The 22661-nt window shown below is 37.8% G+C and overlaps 1 protein-coding gene across 2 annotated transcripts in view; it reads left to right on the forward strand.

The window, feature by feature from the left end:
* The window catches only part of LOC124594835 (DNA excision repair protein ERCC-6-like), a 110880-nt gene that overhangs the window by 76905 nt on the left and 11314 nt on the right, over positions 1–22661 (forward strand). For both annotated transcript variants that reach the window (XM_047133284.1, XM_047133285.1), the window contains 5 exons: positions 1290–1427; positions 14714–14824; positions 15112–15315; positions 15446–15616; positions 18029–18785. In XM_047133284.1, the coding sequence (XP_046989240.1) occupies positions 1290–1427; positions 14714–14824; positions 15112–15315; positions 15446–15616; positions 18029–18785 (1381 nt within the window). The remainder of the gene's footprint in view (positions 1–1289; positions 1428–14713; positions 14825–15111; positions 15316–15445; positions 15617–18028; positions 18786–22661) is intronic.

Genomic DNA, 22661 nt, shown 5'->3' on the forward strand with positions numbered 1-22661 from the left:
TTTCATCAATTAAATTCAATATTTCTTCTGTTACCCAAGGATTTCTACCAGCCGTCGTCTTTTTACCTACTTGATCGTGTGCTGCCTTCACTACTTCATCCCTCAGAGCTACCTATTCTTCTACTGTATTTCTTCCCCCATTCCTGTCAATTGTTCCCTTATGCTCTCCCTGAAACTCTCTACAACCTCTGGTTTAGTCAGTTTATCAAGGTCCCATCTCCTTAAATTCCCACCTTTTTACAGTTTCTTCAGTTTAATCTACAGTTCATAAACAATAGATTGTGGTCAGAGTCCACATCTGCCCCTGGAAATGTCTTACAATTTAAAACCTGGTTCCTAAATCTCTGTCTTACACTTATATAAAAAAAATTGTTCCCCAAGGGAATCGTGGAAAATATAAATCAATCATAATCTGAAGTTTTCTAAGTGTAATTAATTGATGGGATGTTTTCATATTTCCAATATAGTTTATGATTCAGTTTTAGCACACAATATTTTAATGATTGACCAAGTCGTTATCTTCAGGAGCAGTGGTCTTACTTCTGCTCACTACCTGGAGTCCAACCATTGTACCTGCAGCACCTGTACAATACAACTAAATCAGTCATCTACTACCCCTCCCCAATCATTGAATGGATCAGTGAGCAAAGCGGCTAGAGAAAGGTGATGAGTTACCAGCTCCAGTGAGACCACACCTAGTAAAGCATTGTGGTGTTAGACAGGTGTACTTATGTTGTATTCTACACTGGCTGTTGTTGTCTCTTCCCCGAACACTTACAGTTTCACCATACTAGTTCTGTTTTACCACACTCCCTGTTGACAACTACAATTATGGTCTAGTTGTACCTTACAATTTCTTTTTCGAGGTGATGTTCTGTCATTCTCAAGACAATGTGGAGAATCTGATTCTGTATTTTTGTGTGATATTCAGATATGTTAAAAAGAGAGAGAGAGAGAAATTGAGGTAAATAATAGATGATCACATGGAATATCACTATGAATCATATTAAGTCAATTTCAGCTTGTAGTGGATCTTCAAAATACTGATTTCATGTGTTTCTGTTCATCTCTAGAATGGGCTTGTTTTTTGTTATGTATATTTTGTTATTTCTGGTTTACAGTTTTCATTGTCCTTTAAGTTGATATTTTCCATACTTTTCATTTCTATTTAGCTCATGTTGAAGGAATCTAAAACTCACCGTGTAGTATGCGGTCCACAGTGTGTAAGGTTCTTCATATTTAAATTTCATATTTTGCAGACATTTAAAAAAAATACTTCATTGTTTCAGGAAAATGAAGAAGATGTGCCAGAAGAGCAAAGATATGGTCACTGGAAGAAATCTGGTAAAATGATTGTCATTGAATCACTTCTGAAAATTTGGAAGAAACAGGGACATCGAGTATTGCTTTTTACCCAGAGCCGTCAGGTTTGTATTGAAGCAATTTGATTCCCCACTGTTAATATAATATATATGCTACAGAACATGGATACAGGGTTTTTATTTTAGATCCAACAAATTTATTATAGAATGGAACTAAGGTAGTAACCAAGTGTGCAGCTTAAGCACTTTCATGTTAAATAGCTTTATTCCATTTTTGCAAGACGTGGCATTTCATGTTTGGTCAAGTAAGTCGTAAAGATTGCAGTTGTCCGTTAGGTGTATTATGATAATTGATTATATGAGATTATATTAAAATTCCTTTCATTTAGAAAATATGAGCACACACAACTATCACGTGACAGATGGTATTTATTTGTGCAAAATGTTTTGTACAACCTAAAATATGTTACTCATAAACACTGCTTAAAGTATTCTCCCATTGAATAGCTTCATGGATTTTCGAATGCTGCTTAATCACAACCCAAGGGATACATGTGTATTATCTGTTGGCACTTACAGTACTTGTGGAATTATTAAATGTTGTGTATTGATAACCCCTGACGTACTCCCTGAGGGGGAAAAACAAAGAGCTCTTTAATACCGTTTGATCACAAGAGGCAGACATATTTACTACCAAGACAAATACCATCTGTTGTGAAGTGTATTATGCAAGAGATTTGTGATATTTTGGTTGCACAGATTGTGATCAGTATTTTGTTTGTTGCCTCATTGCAGTTGGTCTCTTTAGAACTTGTATATTTCCAGCATGTGCTCGTAATGGACCCTTTCACTAAAGAGAGTGACAATAATTTATCACAAGTGAGTCTATATCATAACATTTATGTAATGAGTGTCTAAATATTAAGAGTTTCCTCCATTGCTGGTATTGAAAATTTATGACCATTTGGCGATGCATGTAGAATCATGTTCTGCTAGGCAAAGATGAATCAAATCCTGACATTGGTCAGTTGTGTGGATGGAATGCTTCTCAGAGAAAGCTTGGAAAATATTGAATCTAAATCTCCAACTCTTACAGTAATTGCTATGGCGACCAGGGGCACAACCCTCATGACAGTTATGTGCGGGTCAAAGTAGGTGGTGCTTGCACACTCTGTAGCAGCCACATGGAAACGAGAAGTATGAACACAGACTGCTAGGAGGCAAACAAAGAGCTACAGACCACCAGAAACCTCGCCAAGCATCAGCAGAGGTCGCTAGCTGGACCACCAAAATCCAAGCTGCGACTACTGTCGTGCCATGGTAGACCCTGATCTGCAAGCACCCCACCATGAGAATGAGGTCATTACCAAAACTACACAATTTGGTCTCAAAAGGGTGCAGTGTAGGAGACCCAGTAGCTTGTTACATACTCCAGTTGATGATTGTAGCTGATGATCCAGTATCAGTCTGTAAGATGAATGGTTGTTTTCCATCTCAAACTGTATAAACATCAGCTTAATGGACATTGGGAGGACAATCTGTACAAACTTCACATCTGGAAAGCCGGGCTTGGGAGACCGTTTTTTGGGTCGCCTTGTACCCAGTCCTGGGACATTGGAGTGGAGGAGCTACTTCGTCCTTGTGTCCAGAATTACTGCAGGCGGTACACTTTGCCATGCAGAAATGCATTTGTGTCACGAATGGGTAACAAAACACTGCTCGCAGAATGGTAATGGTTTGAAATGTGTGTCCTGTGAGGGTCTTTGTTTAACTCTGGCACAAACTACTGTTGGGAGGCTTCCAACTCTTGACAGAAGGTAAATACCAGGGCTGTATTTTGGATAGAAGCTGCTGTCCTGACTGACTTCTAAAAAGCCCAATTGATGGGAAGGCATGCTTCATGCAATGGGTCCTTTAAATTCAAGAGACCCTGATGCAGGCTTTCATCAGGTGCACAAACTAAAATCATGTCTCTGACTAGAACTGGTGCATAATAGAGCTTGTATTGTTCATTTGAAACATTGAAACTGGCTTTCCTGGGAGAGACCCTCTAGCATAGCTTCCATTCCCTATAAGTTTTAGAATGTCTTTGAGAGCTAAAAAATTTGTATTGCATTGCTGTGTGTGTATCTGAGTGTTGATATAGTCAGCTAAGCTTTTCTTTAAGGAAGTGTACGCTCTGCTTTGGGATTTAACTGTTTTAAAAGCTGGCAGATTGCGGGTCCCGCATTCTCCAGTAGGAATGCTCACTGCCGCACGTTGCTGCAGACATTGTACACGTCAGTAATGTGTTCGTTGTAAATAAATGTTGTAGTAGTTCTATTATATGTTTATTACATTATTGTTTTTCTGACATGTTCTACATCCTGGAGTACCTTTTCACTACGGATCAGTTGGAATGAACGTAAATCTAATCTAATCAGAATGTTGTTCTAATCGAGCTATGTAGCAGGCCCAATGATTAATATTCCTGCCAAAGAGTTGAAAGGGCGGTGGTGCCCGTGTGCATGGATGACAGGCCGGGAATTTATCCCTACGGGTACTGGAGTGGGGATTTTCAAGGTGAGATTTGGTTTTGTTAGGATCTTATTTACCTGCTGCTACTTGTGGAGTAATAGAAGCACCAGATGCTTAATTTCTTATGTTTGGGCGCGCATGTTCTAAAGTTCAAAGAAGGCAGCCTGTTTTGTGCTATCGCGCAATAGGGGTGAGAGTGTCACTGATATGATACACGAATTGGGGTGGCAGTCACTGAAACAAAGGCAGTTTTCTTTGCGGCGAGATCTATTTATGAAATTTCAATCGGCAACTTTCTCTTCCGAATGCAAAAATATTTTGTTGGCATCCACCTACGTAGGGAGAAATGATCATCATAATAAAATAAGAGAAATCAGAGCTCTAACAGAAAGATTTAGGTGTTCCTTTTTCCCATGCACCATCCAAGAGTGGAATGGTAGAGAAGTAGTATGAAAATGGTTCAATGAACCCTCTGCCAGGCACTTAAGTGTGAATTGCAGCGTAACCATGTAGATGTAGAAAACCCAAAAGTCACCACTGAAAAATTCTACTTTTTGTTACTAATAGGGGAAATCTGTGGTAGTTCTTACAAACATCTTCTTTATTTGCTAGCAAAAAGCTGGTGATTATAATAGGAACAACAAGAAATTAACTCCAACCCCTCAGAAGTTTCAGCTACATACTATTCTGAGGTATAGGCTCCAAACTAACTCCCAGGATATGGAACAGAAAGTGGAGAAACTAGCACTCGAAGAACTGTTGTCTACTGCAAAAGCTAACTTCTTGGTGTGACACAGTCTTTATCCGATGCCACGTCAATAAGAGCTTAAGTGATGGACTGCAAGCACTCGGCAAATGACTTGTCCAGCCTTTTCCGATTGGCACTGTCAGTAGCAGTTTTTGGGTTGGCTTAAATAGTCATTCTTCAGGAAGAGACACTTGTGTTTGATGTTCCTGTGTAGCTGCTACAAAGTGTGCAAGCATCATCTATTTAACCCACAAATCATAACTGTCTTGAGGGTTGTGGGTTGTGCCCATGGTCACAATTGATTTCAGTTTGTCGGCTGTAGACTGGGAGAAGCATACGTTCAGAACAGTTGACAGACAAGGATTCATGTAACGTTGTGTTAAAAATAGTCTCCAAAAATTATATTGAGCAGTTGTTCATGTCACCTACTTATAAGGAAAATGTACTAGGTTTCCTGGCAACAAACAGGACCAAACCTATTAATTCATGAGACAGAAAGAGCATGTACAGCCAATAATCATGAGGCTGTTACACCCTCTGTGTCACCAGGTTGAATGTAAAATTAAGAAAGGTAGAGGGTATGTCTGTTCAACAAGTGTGCCAAGACAATAATCAAGCACCTCTTGATTTTTAAGCCATATCTGTTGAATTACAGTTGCACCAGTAAACCTCACATTCTTTAAAGAATAGAACTCCCGCGTATAAAACAGCTTCTAACTTCTCATGAAGTTGCAAGTGAATTTTTTGTGTTAAATATTTGACATTAAGCACATAAGAGAGGAAAAATTTAGAAAAGTTTTGAAATTATGTTTAAAAGTTTGTTGGAAGTCACTAAGTGTTCCCATTTACAAAACTAGATAATTATATTCTGAGTAATTTGCATTCTGTTGTAAGCAAAAGCTAGTTTTTCACACATGGCAATGTTTTTGACATCATGTCTCCAAAACCATATGTTGTACAATACTGTAATTTTGTAAGTGCATTCAGTGATATATGTGGACGCTGTCTGCAAAATGTGTTGCAAATACAGTTAGTAGTAAAGAAATAATAAATTAAAACATCATGCCTGACGCGGCAGTTTTACTGCATGAGAAGCAAAAATGTAGTAAGCAATAAACTTTTTTCCTTTCCTTTTGTACACAACTTTCAAACCAGACATTGTAGCATCAACAGCAGAAATGTTTTATGGGAGACATAACATCTGCCGTCTGAGATTTTTCCAGCACAACAGTTGTCAGTTGAACCAGAGCTACCATTTTTAGTGCAAAAAGTCAAGATCCAAATCTCTAAGCTGCGCTCTTCATCAGTATCTCACCATGGATACCAGAAAGTTGTCATCCACACCTTAAAACGTGCTTGCATGCAAAGCTAAGGATAGATGCAGTGCGTGCACTGTTATAGCAGCCATACTCGGGACCTCCCCAAGCACCCGTTCACAATGAACATACAGTGCAGATAATGTGCAACAGCAAACCACTAACAGTATCACTGGACTGGGTCAAACTGGCATATTTTCTGACACCACTTGCACAACAGGAAACCTGGGACTTCAAGCCAATCCAGTAGCTGGACTGATCACTCAATCCCAGTGTTGTCTCCGCTTCAGCAAACAAGCCTGCAGAAAGCATCTGATATACCAGGAATGTACACTAGAACAAGGCAACAGGTTCATTACAAATATCAACACATTCCAGAAGCTCTGCTCTATTGTGGGGGGTCGACGTGTGGGAAGCATCGACTTTTACATATGACAGATTTTTGTTTACTCACTGTTGTCAGGTTGTATTTTCTTAACTGTAAGAATAAAATCTGTTTATTCTGTTATGTGTATATTGGATTATTATGATATTGATATTGGAAGAAACCTATAAATGTTTTGCTTAGTGGTTACTTTTTAAATAAGTTTGTTTGAGTAATCTGTTTAATCTTGTTGGATGATTTATTGTGGGTTCTGTTCCTTGACAGAAAATGCTGATTTGCTTTTTCTGTTTATTCTTTCTTGGTAAATGTAAGTCAGTCTCCCTCTTGTTCCACAGTTATTGACAGAGCTGTTTGTGCTGTGATTATCAACATTATTTTTGGTGTGTAAACATACATGTAGTTAAAATGGCCAGTATTTTGAACAGATCTTCACAGTGAGCTCGACCATGTTGATTATTATTCTTATGGCACGTTTCTGTAATTTGAAAACCTCACAGTGTGTTCAATGAACCTTAAAATCTGGAAAATATGGGAATTTTCAAAATCTGAAAAAGCTGTAAACTGTTTTTTTTTTTTTCATCGTATTCAATTTGTATTGATGTATCATCAGTTTAAACTGCACATGATATTTCAGATAGCATTCATATATTCAAAAGGGAAATCTACACGTTATATACGTACTACCCTGTGATGATACAGTGTGTATCCAAAAGTTTGTAACATTTTTATACCTGTCGAGCTGTCTCATGAGGCAGGGGTTTGAGGAAGTTGATCAGTGCCATCGCGAGAGGTGGGGAGGGTGGGGGAGGAGGATTCCTTGGCTCCAGATTAGGCACGAAGTACCGATCAGTTACTGGTAGAAATAACACACAGAACTAACAAGTTTTGTAAAAGCACTATGTGGAGACATTCATATTCAGTTTAGTACTATATGTGACATTAAATTAATCTGAACAGATCTATGTTGCCAAATGAGTGCTCGACAGCGAGAGACTGATATAATGTTATGAATGGAAAAGCTAGTCTTCAGTTTAATTGTGGGATAATCCACCATCTTGGATCAATAAATCTACAGCTTATGAATGTTTGCTTGACTATTTCACTGAGCGGAACAGTAATAGCCTTGGGAGTAGCGGAATGAATGCGTAGGCAGCCGCAGGGTGAGGAAAGTTGCAGGGAAGCAGAATTGGCAACTTCACCCTTCGTACCAGTCATTTGCTATAGTAGAAATGACACGGGGGAATAACAAGCTTTCTTGTAAGCGCTGTAGTATAAATGACACATTGGAATAACAAGCTTTCATATAAGCACATTTTTATGTGATACTCATTAATAGTAATGAAATTAAATCAAGGCTGTTGTAACACATTAGTTCAAATAGGAGAAGACAAACGACATTTTAAACATTGTGTCTCACTTCACATCATTAATACAGTTATCAACATTTAGTAAATATACTCACTTGTTTCCATTTTCTTTCATTTACAGCACTGCAAGACATTAATAATAATGTTTCTCACTTTACCCTTTGTTAACAAGAGTCATAAATATGGGTGGACCAGGAGTAGTGTCTTCATTCATCATTTTTCTACTCAGGTACTCACATAGATCAACTTCACACAAGCAACTGTTCACTGCTTAAAGATTACGTACTACAATGCCACACACTGTTGAATTGCGTTGCTCATCTATAATTCCAAGCAGCATGAAGTACAGGGCTAAGGGACCAAGAAAACTACTTTCCTTAAAGTGCATTCTTGAATTCGGCAGTTCTTTCACTTTTAAGCGGCCGATTAAATATAGAAAACCCGTTAACAGCATAAACAAAGAAAATCTGTAACTGTGCAGACCATCAAATAAAAGAACTTGGTAATCACTATTGGTAATGCTGCATAACCAACAACAAATGGAAAGCGAATGAATGGAATGAAATTAAAGTACTGCTCCAAACAAGTTCACACCAGCGGTTTATTTAAATTAGTGATTTCCCCCCACCCCCCCCCCCCACCCCCCCCACCTTGTGGCTGTTGAAATCTCAAAATTGTCGCATTCACGTACAAGCACAATATGATATCAAGCCTTATGAGTTTTATTTTGATGGGTTGCTCCTTGCTCCTGAACTCAAAAACAGTACAAATGCTATTTGTACTTTGTGCAAGGAAGTGATGATTGTTTTCAGGATGGGGAAAAGTATCTTTGAAAGTGATGCTAAGAACATAAAACACCAGGGTTTCAATGCAAATTTGCTGCCACTACTTGCTTTCATGCAACATTCCGAACCTCTAGTAACAAATTTCGACACAATTAATCATACATAATGTTCAGGGATTTGATTTAGTGCTGAACCATTAACCCCCAACCCCCATTCTTCATAGAATTGAACTCCCATGTGTAAAACAGTCCCAAATGCCTGAAAGAAATGTAATAAAGAAGCAAAGATGTAAAACATCCTGCTTAAAGCTAAAGTTTCACCAAATGAACTGCTAACATTTAGTAACAATAAACTGTTTCTCTTTCATCATTTTGCGGGACTGTAATCCAGAAAAAGTTTAAGAAATGCATGAAATAATTTGTAGAGTTTGTTGGAAGTTGCTAATTGTTCTCATTCTCAAATACTGGATGAATATAGGCTGGGTAATGTGCACGTCATGAATTAACACAGTCTCAACACATCTGTGGCAACAGTCTTGCCGCAGTGGATACACCGGTTCCCATGAGATCACCGAAGTTAAGCACTGTCGGGCGTGGCTGGTGCTTGGATGGGTGACCTTCCAGGATGGGTGACCTTCCAGCCGCCATGCGCTGTTGCCATTTTTCGGGGGTGCACTCAGCCTCGTGATGCCAATTGAGGAGCTACTCGACCGAATAGTAGTGGCTCCAGTCAAAGAAAACCATCATAACGACTGGGAGAGCGGTGTGCTGACCACATGCCCCTCCTATCAGCATCCTCACCTGAGGATGACACGGCGGTCGAATGGTCCCGGTGGGCCACTTGTGGCCTGAAGACGGAGTGCTTTTGAGTGCAACACAGCTGCAAAGTTTATAACTTAAATACTTGGCTTGTTGTGTTAAAAAACTTCAGAAACTTAATGAGTAGACTACGACAGCACTTTAGATTTTCAAATTCAGTCAATAAGTGTATAAAATACTGAAAATGAATATTTTGTTGCTGTTGGAAGTTGTTACGCAATTGCAACTGGAACTAGGTTTGACCATTGGTCATTTAGTAATAAAAATGAACTTGATTTTCAAGTGTGAGGTAAAAGCTTGAACCGAAAGCGAGTTTGGATTTCATACAAGTTGAGACTTGACAGTCACATTCGCCATGTTATGTACGCCATGTTCTTGTCGATAGTAAGTACAAAAATCCTCATTTTCTTTCTTAAAATAAGCGACAAAGAAGGTTAGCTCCAGACTTGGGAAGAATGTGAAGATAGGAAGAAACCTTCCAGTTGAGTTGTGCAGCAGTTTCTTAAGGTGCGAAGTAGGAATTTGTCCTCATTTTTAAAAAAATGTATTATAAACCATTTTAGCAGAAACACAATTCGTCAATTCATGAGTGTGTGTTATTTACTGGTTAAATAGAAGGAGTTCCAGCATCAGTCAAAGCAATATATTCAAAGCCGTAGAATGATCCGATGAAACAGTCTGCAGTGTAGTCCCTGTTTACTAGGAGATGACATTACGAGCTGAACTCTTGTGGTCATTTGTCAATTCTGGTCTCAGCAGACTGTATAGCACTATTTCCTTCATTCTTTTTGGACAGTTAAATTGAGAAGAAAACGCAGCTGCAAAAATGAAAAATTTGTTACAGCATTGTATACGGATTGGCACCATACATGAGATGTAAACTTGCTGATCTCATTGACAAGTGTGAAATGATCGTAATTGAATTTGATGAAAGCATGAATTTTGTTTTTGGGACCATGATAAAATTAATGATGACATATTTTTTTGAAATGTTCAAAGGCAAATAATTTGCCTGAAGGCGTAGAAAGAGTGTTAGGTTTGGAAAACCCTTAAAAAATTTACAGCTGTCAGAGGATGGGCCAAACATGAATTTAAACTCTTGAATGACTAACAATGAACTAAAACAATACCTCAATCTTTTACAACTGCTGCAGTTTGCACATATTCAATGGCGTTTTCAAAACGGGAATATCCAAAACCAGCTGGAAAGTGTGCTATTTTTGACAGAACTTCATTATGCTGTTCATTTTTGGAACACAACCTATGACCAGCTTAGAGACAGAAGTGGTGACACTTTCTGCAGGACCTGACCATCATTTTGCTGGACAGTGCTCAAGCATGTACAGTGCAAGCTGTTACCGATTTGTTTGACTGATGGGGCTGCTAAGTGCTATACCACCTACTGCACTCCCCTGGCTTAGCCCTCGCTAGTTCAACTCGATTTATAAACTGAAGGAAACACTTAAAGGCATTCGCTTCAAAACTGCTACAGTTGTTGAGCAATAGACTGTGCTGCTCGAACTGTCAACACAACTGACACTGCTAAGGGTATCATACGAGTTCCGAATAACTGGCAACCGGTTATACACAACAATGGTGACTACTTTGAAGGTCAGTAAAACTTTGAAACACGTATCTATTTTGTACGAGCTGTAAATAAATAGTAGCCACTCTTGAAGTTCCAACCCTCGTATTTATTTCATGATTCACGTGTATGGAGGCCACAGTATACTGAGATAACTGGATCTTCATTCTTTCCTATGCCATTTTGTGGAACAAGATAGATCGAAAGTGCCAGTGCAGTTGAGAAAGCTATTGAAATTCTTGAACGTTTTCAAATTTATGTTACTGAGGTAAAGAAATCGTAAACCACTTCTCAGTCATCAAGTTTCAGAATTGTTTTTAAAGCTGTCTACGACAAATTGCCGTCTCTAAAACTGACATTCTTCAGTTCAACAGCACATTTTTTGGATCCATTTTTACTTGAATTTCTGAGTGATGTCCAGATGGCTCCATTTCTATATGATGAACTACTACATAGTCTTATAAACAATTTGATGCAGTGAGTTGTGAAACTAGGCATCTTAAAAAACAAAAAGGCCATGTTAATGAACATCGACTTGAAGGATTTACAGAACCTGATTGCGACAAGAGTGTGCAATCTGGAGTCTGCTGCAAGAAGTGCAATAAAAAAATTAAGAAAATTATCTGAAGAAGAAATTTTGTTGTGAACATACATTATCGGCAATCTAGAGGAGTTGCAAGAAAGATCAACCCCCCCCCCCAAAAAAAAAAAATACAAAACACGTGTGATTTCCTGCTTAAATCCAGAAATCTCATTAAACCATGAAGTAACTCACAGAAGATTCCCAATGTGTCTTGAAATTTTGGTTTCAAACGGAAGAACGTCAGATTCAAAGCTAGACTGTGTCAAACTTGAATTTGTGGTGATTTGCAGAGAAAAAAAAAGAGTTGGAGACAAGATGACATCTTACAAGGAAGTAAAAATCGTCTCGAATGCTGGATTAATATCATGAAATTATTTTCAAAACCATGCAGAAATTTCTGATACTTTATCCAAATAATTTTAGTAATCTCACATGGTAATGCTGTTGAGAGAAGATTCGTATATGACATGGTCAAGCACACCAATGGAGTTCTCAATTTCAACATCTTACACATTGGATTAAAACTGTGTGCCCGACCGAGATTCGAACTCGGGACCTTCGCCTTTCGCGGGCAAGTGCTCTACCATCTGAGCTACCAAAGCACGACTCACGCCCGGTCCTCACAGCTTTACTTCTGCCAGTATCTTGTCTCCTACCTTCCAAACTTTACAGAAGCAGGAGAGGGGGGGGGGGGGGGGTGTAAGTACCAGAAATAAATGGAGAAACTTAACATCAGGATATATGGTCATGAAGTAGATGAAGTTAAGGAATTCTACTACCTAGACAACAAAATAACCAATGACGGGTAGAGCAAGGAGATCATCAGAAGCAAACTAGCACTGGCAAAATGGGCATTCATGGCCAAGAAAAGTCAACTAGTATCAAACATAGGCCTTAATTGAAGGAAAAAAATTCTGAGAATGTTTATTGGGAGCACAACATTGTATGGTAATGAAACATGGACAGTGTGAAAACTAGCACAGAATAGAATCGAAGAATTTGAGATGTGGTGCCACAGACGAGTGCTGAAAATTTGGTGGGCTGATAAGGTAAGGAATGAGAAGGTTCTATGCAGAATCGGTGAGGAAAGGAAGTAAGGGATGAGGAGGTTCTACACAGAATCGAAGAGGAAAGGAATAGGTGTAAAGCACTGACAAGGAGAAGGGATAAGATGATAGGACATCTGTTAAGACATCATGGAATTACTTCCATGGCACTAGAGGCACCTGTACAGGGCAAAAACTTTTAGAGGAAGACAGAGATTGGAACACATCCAGCAAATAATTGAGGGCGCAGGTTGCAAGTGCTTCTCTGAGATGAAGAGAGGAATTCATGGCATCAAACTAGTCAGAAGACTGAAAGAAAGAAAGAAGGGCCGATTCTGTACTTCAGTCACTTCAGAAACCCAACTGTGATTCACTTAAAAAGTTGTATTTATTCACAAAATTCATTACTCTGTCTTTCGTAATTGATTCTATTATTTTTGAGAATGTTGACAACAGGGTAATGGTCTGGTGGTTTTCTATGTCTTCTGCATAATCTTTCTGTTGCAGAGTCACAACTGTTGCCTGTTTTAAATACTCCGTACATTTCTCTGATGTGAATGATTCATTTATTGCATTTGTTAATAGAGCTGGTATACTCCTTATGCATCGTTTCAGCATGCACATTGTTGTATCATCTGAACATACTGACCCTTTTTTTTTTTTTTTTTTTTTTTTTTTTTTTTTTTTTTTTACAGTTCTGTTAACGTCATGCATTGTTGTTTTTTAGTAACATCATTGTACTTAGTGCATAATTATTCAAGGTGATATGTTGGTTTTGGGGCATTTTTGTTCTTATTTCTCTGTAATCCTTGAAAAATGCTCATTCACATAGATTGGTAGTTGGTGTGGATCATTTATTACTTTACCCTTCTTCCTTGTCAGTTTTTGAGAAAGTAATGTAATTATGTAGGTAAAAAATCTACTCACCAAGTGGCGGCAGGTGAACACACACGTAAGAGCTTTTGGAGCCAGTGGCTCCTTCTTCCAGCAGATTGGCTGGAGGGGAAGGAAGAGAGGTGAAGAAAAGGACTGGAGAGGTTTAGGAAAAGTGTTAGAGTTTGGAAAACCTCTCCAGTCCTTTTCCTTCACTCCTCTTCCTTCCCCTTCAACCCTTCTGCCAGTAGAAGGAGCCAATGGCTCCAGAAGCTTGAGTACATAATACCTTTTATATGTGGGTTCTCCTGCCACCACTTGGTGAGTAGATTTTTTTAACCATCCATTTACATTATATTGTCAAAATTAGATTATTTAGGTTGTTATATTATCCTGTATCAGTTTCTCATTACACCTTTGTGTCTGCCCATATCATTTTTAGTGATTTCCCACACTGCTTTAATTGTATTCTCTGCACTGTGATTTATTTTGTCATAAATGGTTCTTTTTGGAGAAACCTACTCTTTCCTATAAATCTTTTCGTTTCTTTGATAGAACTTTAAGAAACTTGGCTCATTGTGGTTCTTCTTTATGGAACTAAGGTGCTTAAGAGTTTGCGGGGACTTCTAAATTCCTGCATTTGTTTTTGTGAAACATTGCTAGTGATCGATACCAATGTAGGTACTTCTGAAAATGCCAGTGTGTTTATATTAGTGTTACTGGCAGTTAAATGCATGCATTCACTCATTCCATTTGATTACATGTAGTCTTATTATGAAACCGCATACTATGGTTACCAAAGACTTATTTGAGTACCATGTTGTTCGATATTTGTTTTTGATTATTGTGTTAATAGAGCTTTTATTTTTATAGTTTGCTTTGATATATCATAAGTAACGTCCAGTGGTTTGCGTTATTATAATTTTTGTGTTGCACAGTGATAGAGACTACATTTGTTAAGTTCCTGTTTCTGGTCTTCTATATGATCAATTCCTGCACACTACCAAAAAAGCTTGTGAAATATATCATATCAGCAACATGGCCATTTGGCTGTAGTTGTGTTTCCATATATTTTCTGGTTTTATGCATTTTATATCTAGTCTTTTTTTTATATGTGACCCACGTATATTCTATGCCTGCTTAAAGTTTGTACTGTGGACTACTTAATTAATTCATGTGGTTTATTATGCCATCTGCTAAATAAATAAAAGTTGTAACCAAGGATTTAGTTTTTTTTTATATTTTTATAAATAACTCTTCTTAACTGTGTACCTCTTTTGACTGAAAATTATCTACCATGTTTCACTGTGAAGTGCTAGTGTTTTATTGTTGCTATTGTACTATTGACTGTCATACTTTCTTTTCTAGATGCTTTGTGTTCTGGAATCATTTGTTCAGAAGCAAGGATATAAGTACCTGAAGTTGGATGGTGGTACATCAATTGCAGCACGACAGCCACTTATAACAAAGTACAATGAGGTGAATGGTGACTTCATATTCTCATAACATACATAATCTGAATCATTTGATTCAAGTGCTAGATACGTGAAAAACTTTTTTTGTGAAATTAGTGTTGTGAAGTGTTTCTTTGAATGTATTGCTTTAATGAACTTGCATCCCTCACTTGTTCCAATAACAAATATTCAGTATTAACTCTTTATTAGTTGTTGGAGTATAATAATTTTAGTTAATCTGAATTTGATATTAATTGATTTATTAATCTATGGAATTGTTTACTTACAAGAAGACCTCTTATGTTTGAATAGGACAAATCATACTTCCTGTTCTTGCTAACAACACGTGTTGGTGGCCTAGGTGTAAATCTTACTGGAGCCAATAGAGTGGTAATCTACGATCCAGACTGGAATCCAGCCACTGACACTCAGGCCAGGGAACGAGCATGGCGAATTGGTCAGCAGAACAATGTTACAGTGTACAGGCTAGTGACAGCTGGTACAATAGAAGAGAAGGTTTGTCGCTTGACACTTTGAGCTTTCTTTTGAGGACTAATTATTTCTGAGAATAATTATTTTTCCTTGTTTTATTTTGATTGTTAGAATTATATTCCTCTAAATACTTTTTAATATGTCTTTTGACTAGGTTTACCACCGCCAGATTTTTAAGCAGTTCCTTACCAATAAAGTCCTACAGGATCCAAGACAAAGACGATTCTTCAAGTCTAATGATCTGTTTGAACTATTCACACTAAAAGAAACAGATGTAGAAGGAAGTACAGAAACCTCCGCCATCTTTGCTGGCACAGGTTCTGAAGTAAGTGGCTATCACAGTAGGGACAATTATTCTTTATTATCTACAGGAATTATACAAACTATATACCTGTAGTGGTATAAGTTGTAATTGAGGGCCGCAGTGAATTGTGGTAAGGTTATATGGCTCATTGCAGTTTTGTTTGAGGTGACTAGCATTGATAGAAAATTTCTTGTATTTAGTTCAGTTCATCACTTTGAAGTTTCTGTGTAAGGAGTGTTATTGGTCACATGTCCCCAATCTCCCATAAATCACCTTACCCGTTCCTGGTAGAATATCCAAAGCTTATGACTATTTAATTTTAAGATTGCCAGAATTGAGTGTAAGTGGCCATTGCTGAAATTGTCATACTTGAGGCTTGAAGGTAATTGCAGATGACTTTGTTTTTTAAGATGGTGTAATACACTAATTGCTTGAATGTGCAGTACCATATGTGTTGCAGAATAATAGTGATTGAACTCTTGTGTCAGTAAAATGTTCATTATCCATTAATTCGTGTGAATATAGCAATATTTTACTACGCATGTGCTTGTACCTTAACTTTCTTCCCTTCTGTAAACCAGTGCAGCACTTGAGAATGACCAAAAATTTAACACAAAATGAAGCACTTGGTATTGTCATTGTCCACATATTCATACTCATTGTCAAATAAAACATATATTGCTTGTTCAAAATATGCTACATTCAAATTACATAATATCTTAACACCAGATGGTGCCTTTTTCACAAATGTTAGACATTGGAAAACTGTATCAGAACATTCTGTTCTTCTGTGCTTCATGTGCAGAGTATGAGTGTCAGTCACATTTGCTGCATCAATCAAGCTAAATTTCTGGTGAACTTTTAGCATAAACAAGACAAAGGCACATTCAGTTGTTATATTCTGGAATAAAGCACTGTAGCTTCAACAAAGTATAGGTATTCTTTACGATCTCATAAGTAATTCATTTTCAAATACTTCTTTTGTAATATAGTTTATTAGTGCCTACATTTTTTCTTCATGTTTTGAAAATATATTACATGAATATTTGCAGAATTCCTGAGGTTCTGTACACTTTATTACTGAAACACTTTATTCATTCATAAATAATGTCTGCTTGTGTCTGTATGTGTGGATGGATATGTGCGTGTGTGCGAGTGTATACCTGTCCTTTTTTCCCCCTAAGGTAAGTCTTTCCGCTCCCGGGATTGGAATGACTCCTTACCCTCTCCCTTAAAACCCACTTCCTTTCGTCTTCCCCTCTCCTTCCCTCTTTCCTGATGAGGCAACAGTTTGTTGCGAAAGCTTGAATTTTGTGTGTATGTTTGTGTTTGTTTGTGTGTCTATCGACCTGCCAGCGCTTTTGTTCGGTAAGTCACCTCATCTTTGTTTTTATATATAATATATATAATATTATTTTTTTTTTACTAAATTGATGATTTCTTCATGGAAATAACTTCAGGTATGCCCCCAGGAAGTGTGCTGTGATTCTTACTATTATGTGTCTGACAGTATTACTTGTAACGTCAAATTTTTGCAGAAGGTGCAGTTATCTGTAATGAAGTACTATCTGAAAAAAGCTGCACAAATATCCAATCAGATGAGATTTCAAAGTGTTCCAAAGGCTGGCAGTTTTCCTTAAAGGTTCATAAATGTTCGGTGAGTTCTTCAGGAAAGCACAGCATCCTGTGACCACAAAATCAACGAATCACAACTGGTATTAGTCAACTAATACAAATACAATTTGTGGGAATATGAATTGGGACGATCACATAGGCTCAAGTGTAGCTAAAGACTGACATGCTTCAGACCATTGTTAAAATATAAGGAAAATGCAGTCAGTGTACAGAAGAGATTACTTACAGGACACATATGCTGAAGTATGTGCCACTCTTATCAAATTGAATAATTGAGGCTGTTGAATGTAAACAAAGGAGGGCAACATTAATGATTACAGGTGTTGTGTTGTTGTCATCGTCCCCCCTGCCCCCCGTCTGTCCTCTTGTTGGAGAGTGTCGCAGAAGTACTGATAAACTGTAACTGGCAAACACCTCAAGATAAGATGCCATCTACCCTGCAGATGTTTCCTTGCTTAGCGTCAAGAACTAGTATTAAGTGAGGACTCTAGGAATATACTAAATATTCCTATTTACCACTCCCTTAGCCATTGATAGTCTGGTAAAATCAGTGGTAAAATCAGAAGTACCATCTGCCATGCAGTTCACAGTGGTTCACAGATAGATGTTGATTCAGGCAAATAATTGTGAATCAGGAAATAATTTTGCTATGCATATATTATCACCAAGTATGTGTGTTTGAGGAGGAGGGGTTATTGTTTAAGTAAGGTTTGTGTGTTGTTATGACTTTCAAATTAATGTGTGAATCTGTAAGTTAGTTACACCATGAATTAATTTAATTTATTGTGTTAATTTCAGGTGAAAGTCAACTTAAAGAAGGATAAGAAGATACTGAATCACAAAATGCAGAAATACAGTGATAGTGTGGTTCCCAGAAAGCCAGGAGATTATCATAAAAGTGATTTGTCAGTCCCACTTTCTCAGTCCAAGTTAAATTATATGAAGGAATTAGCCCAGAAACTAAGCAAAAAGATAGGGAGCTCCGCTGGAACAAACTTTGGTGGAACTCCCACTAGTCCTGGTGCCAGTAAAGAACAAAGTGAAAAAGAATCACAGATTAAAGAAGCATCTGACACTAAAAATACATCACGACTGCTGCAGAATAATCAAAAAGAGAATGACAACAGTACATTTTCAAGTTTGGGTGAGAAAGACCAAGATGAAGTATTTATCAGTAAACAAGTTGAGCTGGAGAAAACCAAATTTGAAAAAGGGCATTCTAGTAAGATGGAAGATTCATGTATGCAGAATCTGGGTGATAACATAAATGCATTAAAGGAAGAGGGGATTGATAGAAAAATAGTTATAAATGTTGATGCAGAGCACTCTTTTAGCAAAATAAAAGAGAAAGCAATGAAACACAAGAGAGAAGACTCACAGAAGAAACATAAACACAAACATAAGCATAAAAAGAAACATTCAGATGTATTTGAAGGAGAAAGAGTTCCACATCTTGTTGGTCAAGGTGAAACAAAACCATCAACACCCTCTGATGAAGAAGATACTCATGCTCAGCAAGATGATTATGTGCTGAAACAACTCTTCAAAAAGTCAGGTACATTTGCTTTTTAGACATTTGAAATATTATGAAAAAGAATTCCATTTTTGTTTGAAAACTTGTTGCGAATTCTGGGCTGTTTTGTAGTCACATATTTATTGTTATTCTGAATTCTTTCTGAACATTCTAATTTAATTAACATTACACATAGTAGGCACATGACATGGAAGGCAGTTATGTAACTGGATCAGAGGTGAATTTGGAATCATTCTAGCAGTGATACAGGCCAAAGATGGGAAAACCGCTGACATTAGTGATGTCAACAAAGGGCAGGTTGTTATGGCCCAGCACATGGGAACGAATGTCTCAGCAACAGTGGAACTGGTCAGATGGTCGCATGCTACTACCACCGAGTGTGGTTGAAAGAAATGAATCCACGACTAGGCAACAAGGTGTTGGACATCAACACTTGACCACAGAATGTGGAGGTCAGAGCCTGCCCGCTGTATAAAACACTATGTGTGGTGCAGGCATAACTGTCACAAAGCACACTGTCCTGTTCACACTACTGAATGTGGGGCTCTGCAGCAGACGACCCTAATATGTTGCCAGGTTCCTGACATTGTCAGTTATGATGGCAGTGAGTACAGTTTCATTGAAATTGGACTGTGGATCAGTGGAAATATGCTGCCTAGTCAGACGACTTTTTATGCTTCTTGTTATGTCCAGATACACCACTATCCAGGCTCTCAGCTGTTCGGCACAGCATCACATACGCACACTGGTGGGGGCAGTACATGCTATGGCTGTGACGTTCACCTGTAGTAGAGATCAAACACACCATGACAGCTGTCAACTATGTGAGCATTATTGTTCACCATCTGTATCCCTTCATACTTGATATCTTCCTTGATAGCACTGACATCTTCCAATAGGATAACTGTGCTTTTGACAAGGCCAGAACTGTGCTACAGTTGGTTGAGGAGTGTGCTTTGTCATTGACCCCTTTTTGCAAGAGGGTCTCAAAAATTGTCACTTCAGATGTTTATGAACCTTCCTTCACATTTTGGGTACAATTTTTCGTCCCAGAATATGCAATGCAGGTACCCAACAGGATGATAGGTTTACTGTGTTTGAGTGCTAAATTGTCGCAATTTATGTATTGGTTACTATTATCGAATTCTAGTCGCCCATCAAAATTAAATTTTCGTCTCCCTTAACTATAAGAGTAATTTCTTCTACTCATGATATATTTCTTCCATCTCTTCATCATCTGCAGAGCTAGTTGGCATATAAACTTGTACAACTGTGACAGGTGTGGGCTCCGTGCCTATTTTGGCTAAGATAGCGCATTCATTATGCTGTTCATCAATAGGCAGGCCATCTAGCAAACTTTTGGTGTACCTTACTCTGTGCAAGATGGGGTTAAAGCAACATAACCCTCTACACAGTGGCAACAGCTGCTATTTTCTTAGTCATTATTAAACCTACTGCTGGATTACCCCTATATTTTACTTATGACCCTGTATTCACCAAACCGCAAGTCTTATTTCTTCTGGCAACAAAATTTACTAATTCCCACTATATCTAACTTCAGCCTACCCATTTTCCTTTATAAATTTTCTAACGTATCTGCATGATTAAGAGATCTGACATTCCATGCTCCTGTCCACAGAATGCCACTTTTGTTTCTCCTGATGACGACATCCTCCTGAGTAGTCCCTGTCTAGAGATCCAAACGGAGGATTATTTTACCCAAGAGGATGCCATCATCATTTAACCGTGTAGTAGAGCTGCATTTCCTTGGGAAAAATTGTGGCTGTACTTTCCGCTTGCTTTCAGCCATTTGCAGCACCGTTAACAGCAAAGTCGATTTGGTTGTTTACAAGGCCAGATTCGTCAATCATCCAGATTGCAGCCCCTGTAAGTAATGAAAAGGCTGCTGCTCATCTTCAGGAACCACATGTTTGTATGGCCTCTCAACAGATACCCCTAAGTTGTTGTTGCACCTGTGGTACAGCTATCAGTATTTCAGTGGCACGCAAGTCACCCCACCAGAGACAAGGCTCACAGTTCGTGGAAGTTGGAAATTTTTAGTACAACTGAAAAAAATTTAATTATACTTTTTTGACACAAAAAATGCCCAAGACAGACTTGTAGAGGCAGTATCATGGGTGTGATATAACTTAGGATATTGAATATGATAATAATTGTAGAATGAAGTGGAAACATCTTAAGATCATTATTTGGGAAAATGAGAAAAATAAACAAGAATGAACTTTTATAAAGTGATGGCTGTGTCAGTTTTGATGTAAAACTCAAGTGACATGGGTGACAAATACTTTATGTGTTAGTCAGGGATCAGAAACAAGAGTCATGAGCTCATTGAAACGCTACACTAGATAGATTTAAAAATGAAAACGAGTGTAGATAAAACCTTCTTTTTATTAAAACATTGAATCAAAGAAAATCATTAAGGGTGGCCCTCTCTAACCCCTTCTCCCATTGTGAATGTGATGAGCATTAATTGTAAACTGGCAGCTGTTGCCACTGTGTAGAGGATTATGTTGCTTTAACCCCATCTCACACGGAGTAAGGTTCACCATAAGTTTGCTAGATGGTCTGCGGGACTGCCGGCTACCAGATGGGGGTAACAGCTACCTCACATGCTGAACCTCACACACAGTGTGCAATTCGGCGTGGAAGCCAGCTGGTTGGCTTGACTCCGCTAAACAAAAAATGCTAATTCCATTTTACCAAGTTAACTTTCCTACATGTGAAACTGCCAGAGTGATCTTCTCATGCACAGACCCACTCAGAGTGGGAACTAAACCAGTAATACTTAAATATGCAATGTGTAGAGACATTATGCCACAATATTTTATGATGATGACGTACTTCAACCCATATTGGCCAAGTAATCATTATTTTAAAGTTTCATATTATTGTTTATTTTGGAAGTTTTATGGAACTGTATCCACAAACTGCCCACAGAGATCAAGATGACAATCATAACTTTGCATGACGTTAACATTGGTTAGTGATAATGCCACTTTTGACTACATCCAAAAGTGCGACATAACAGCTGCTGCCTGATTACTGACACTGTCATTCCTGGTAGGTTTCAACTTTTTATTTAACCTAACTTAGCACATTTTAAATGTGGTTAACATTTTATCTTGCATGGTTGAACATAATAACTAGTTATTGCTAAATTATACAAAAAATGAAACAAGTATTATGATTACTTAATCTAATCTATTTCGCAGATCGTTGTTTCTCATTATTACTGTAGATCCATTAAAGTAAATATTACACATATATGTCGTCTGCTGTATTTTCCAATGTGTTCACTCAAGCAGCACAGTCAATGTAGAACAAAAAGTTGTTGTATACAGGGATTCAAAAATAAAATGAAGAGTTCTACAATTACACTATCATTTTTGTTTCTCCAGCCAGTCATCATATTCTTAACCTAGCACTATCTTTCCTAGGCATTGTAGCATTATTACTTTCTTGAATTGTTAAGGTAACAGTAACAAAAGAGTTGAAAATTTAAGAAACTGATACCTAATTTTTTCAGTGTTATCTATTCCATTTGCTACACTTTCATGTTAAAAGCAATAAAAATTGTGTGTTGGCATTGTAGGGTTAAGTATAGGTTTCCTTGAAGATTGGCTGATTGTGAACACATGCTATGTTGCACATTTTAGGAGCACTAGGAATTTACATCGTTGCTTAGGATAGTCTTATGGAGTGCTCCATAACATCCATGAGAATTCTGCAGTCCCTTTTTTCTTTATTCTGTAATAGAAGCTCATTATTTTCATACAAAGAAAAATGTAGGCAAGTTGTTTGGAAATATCTTGGGAGCACTGGAAATGGATTGCTTGGAAAGAAATCCAAAGAAGTACTGAAGCAATCCTCTACAGA

This window comes from Schistocerca americana, chromosome 2, assembly GCF_021461395.2.
Source record: "Schistocerca americana isolate TAMUIC-IGC-003095 chromosome 2, iqSchAmer2.1, whole genome shotgun sequence".
Classification (NCBI taxonomy): domain Eukaryota; kingdom Metazoa; phylum Arthropoda; class Insecta; order Orthoptera; family Acrididae; genus Schistocerca; species Schistocerca americana.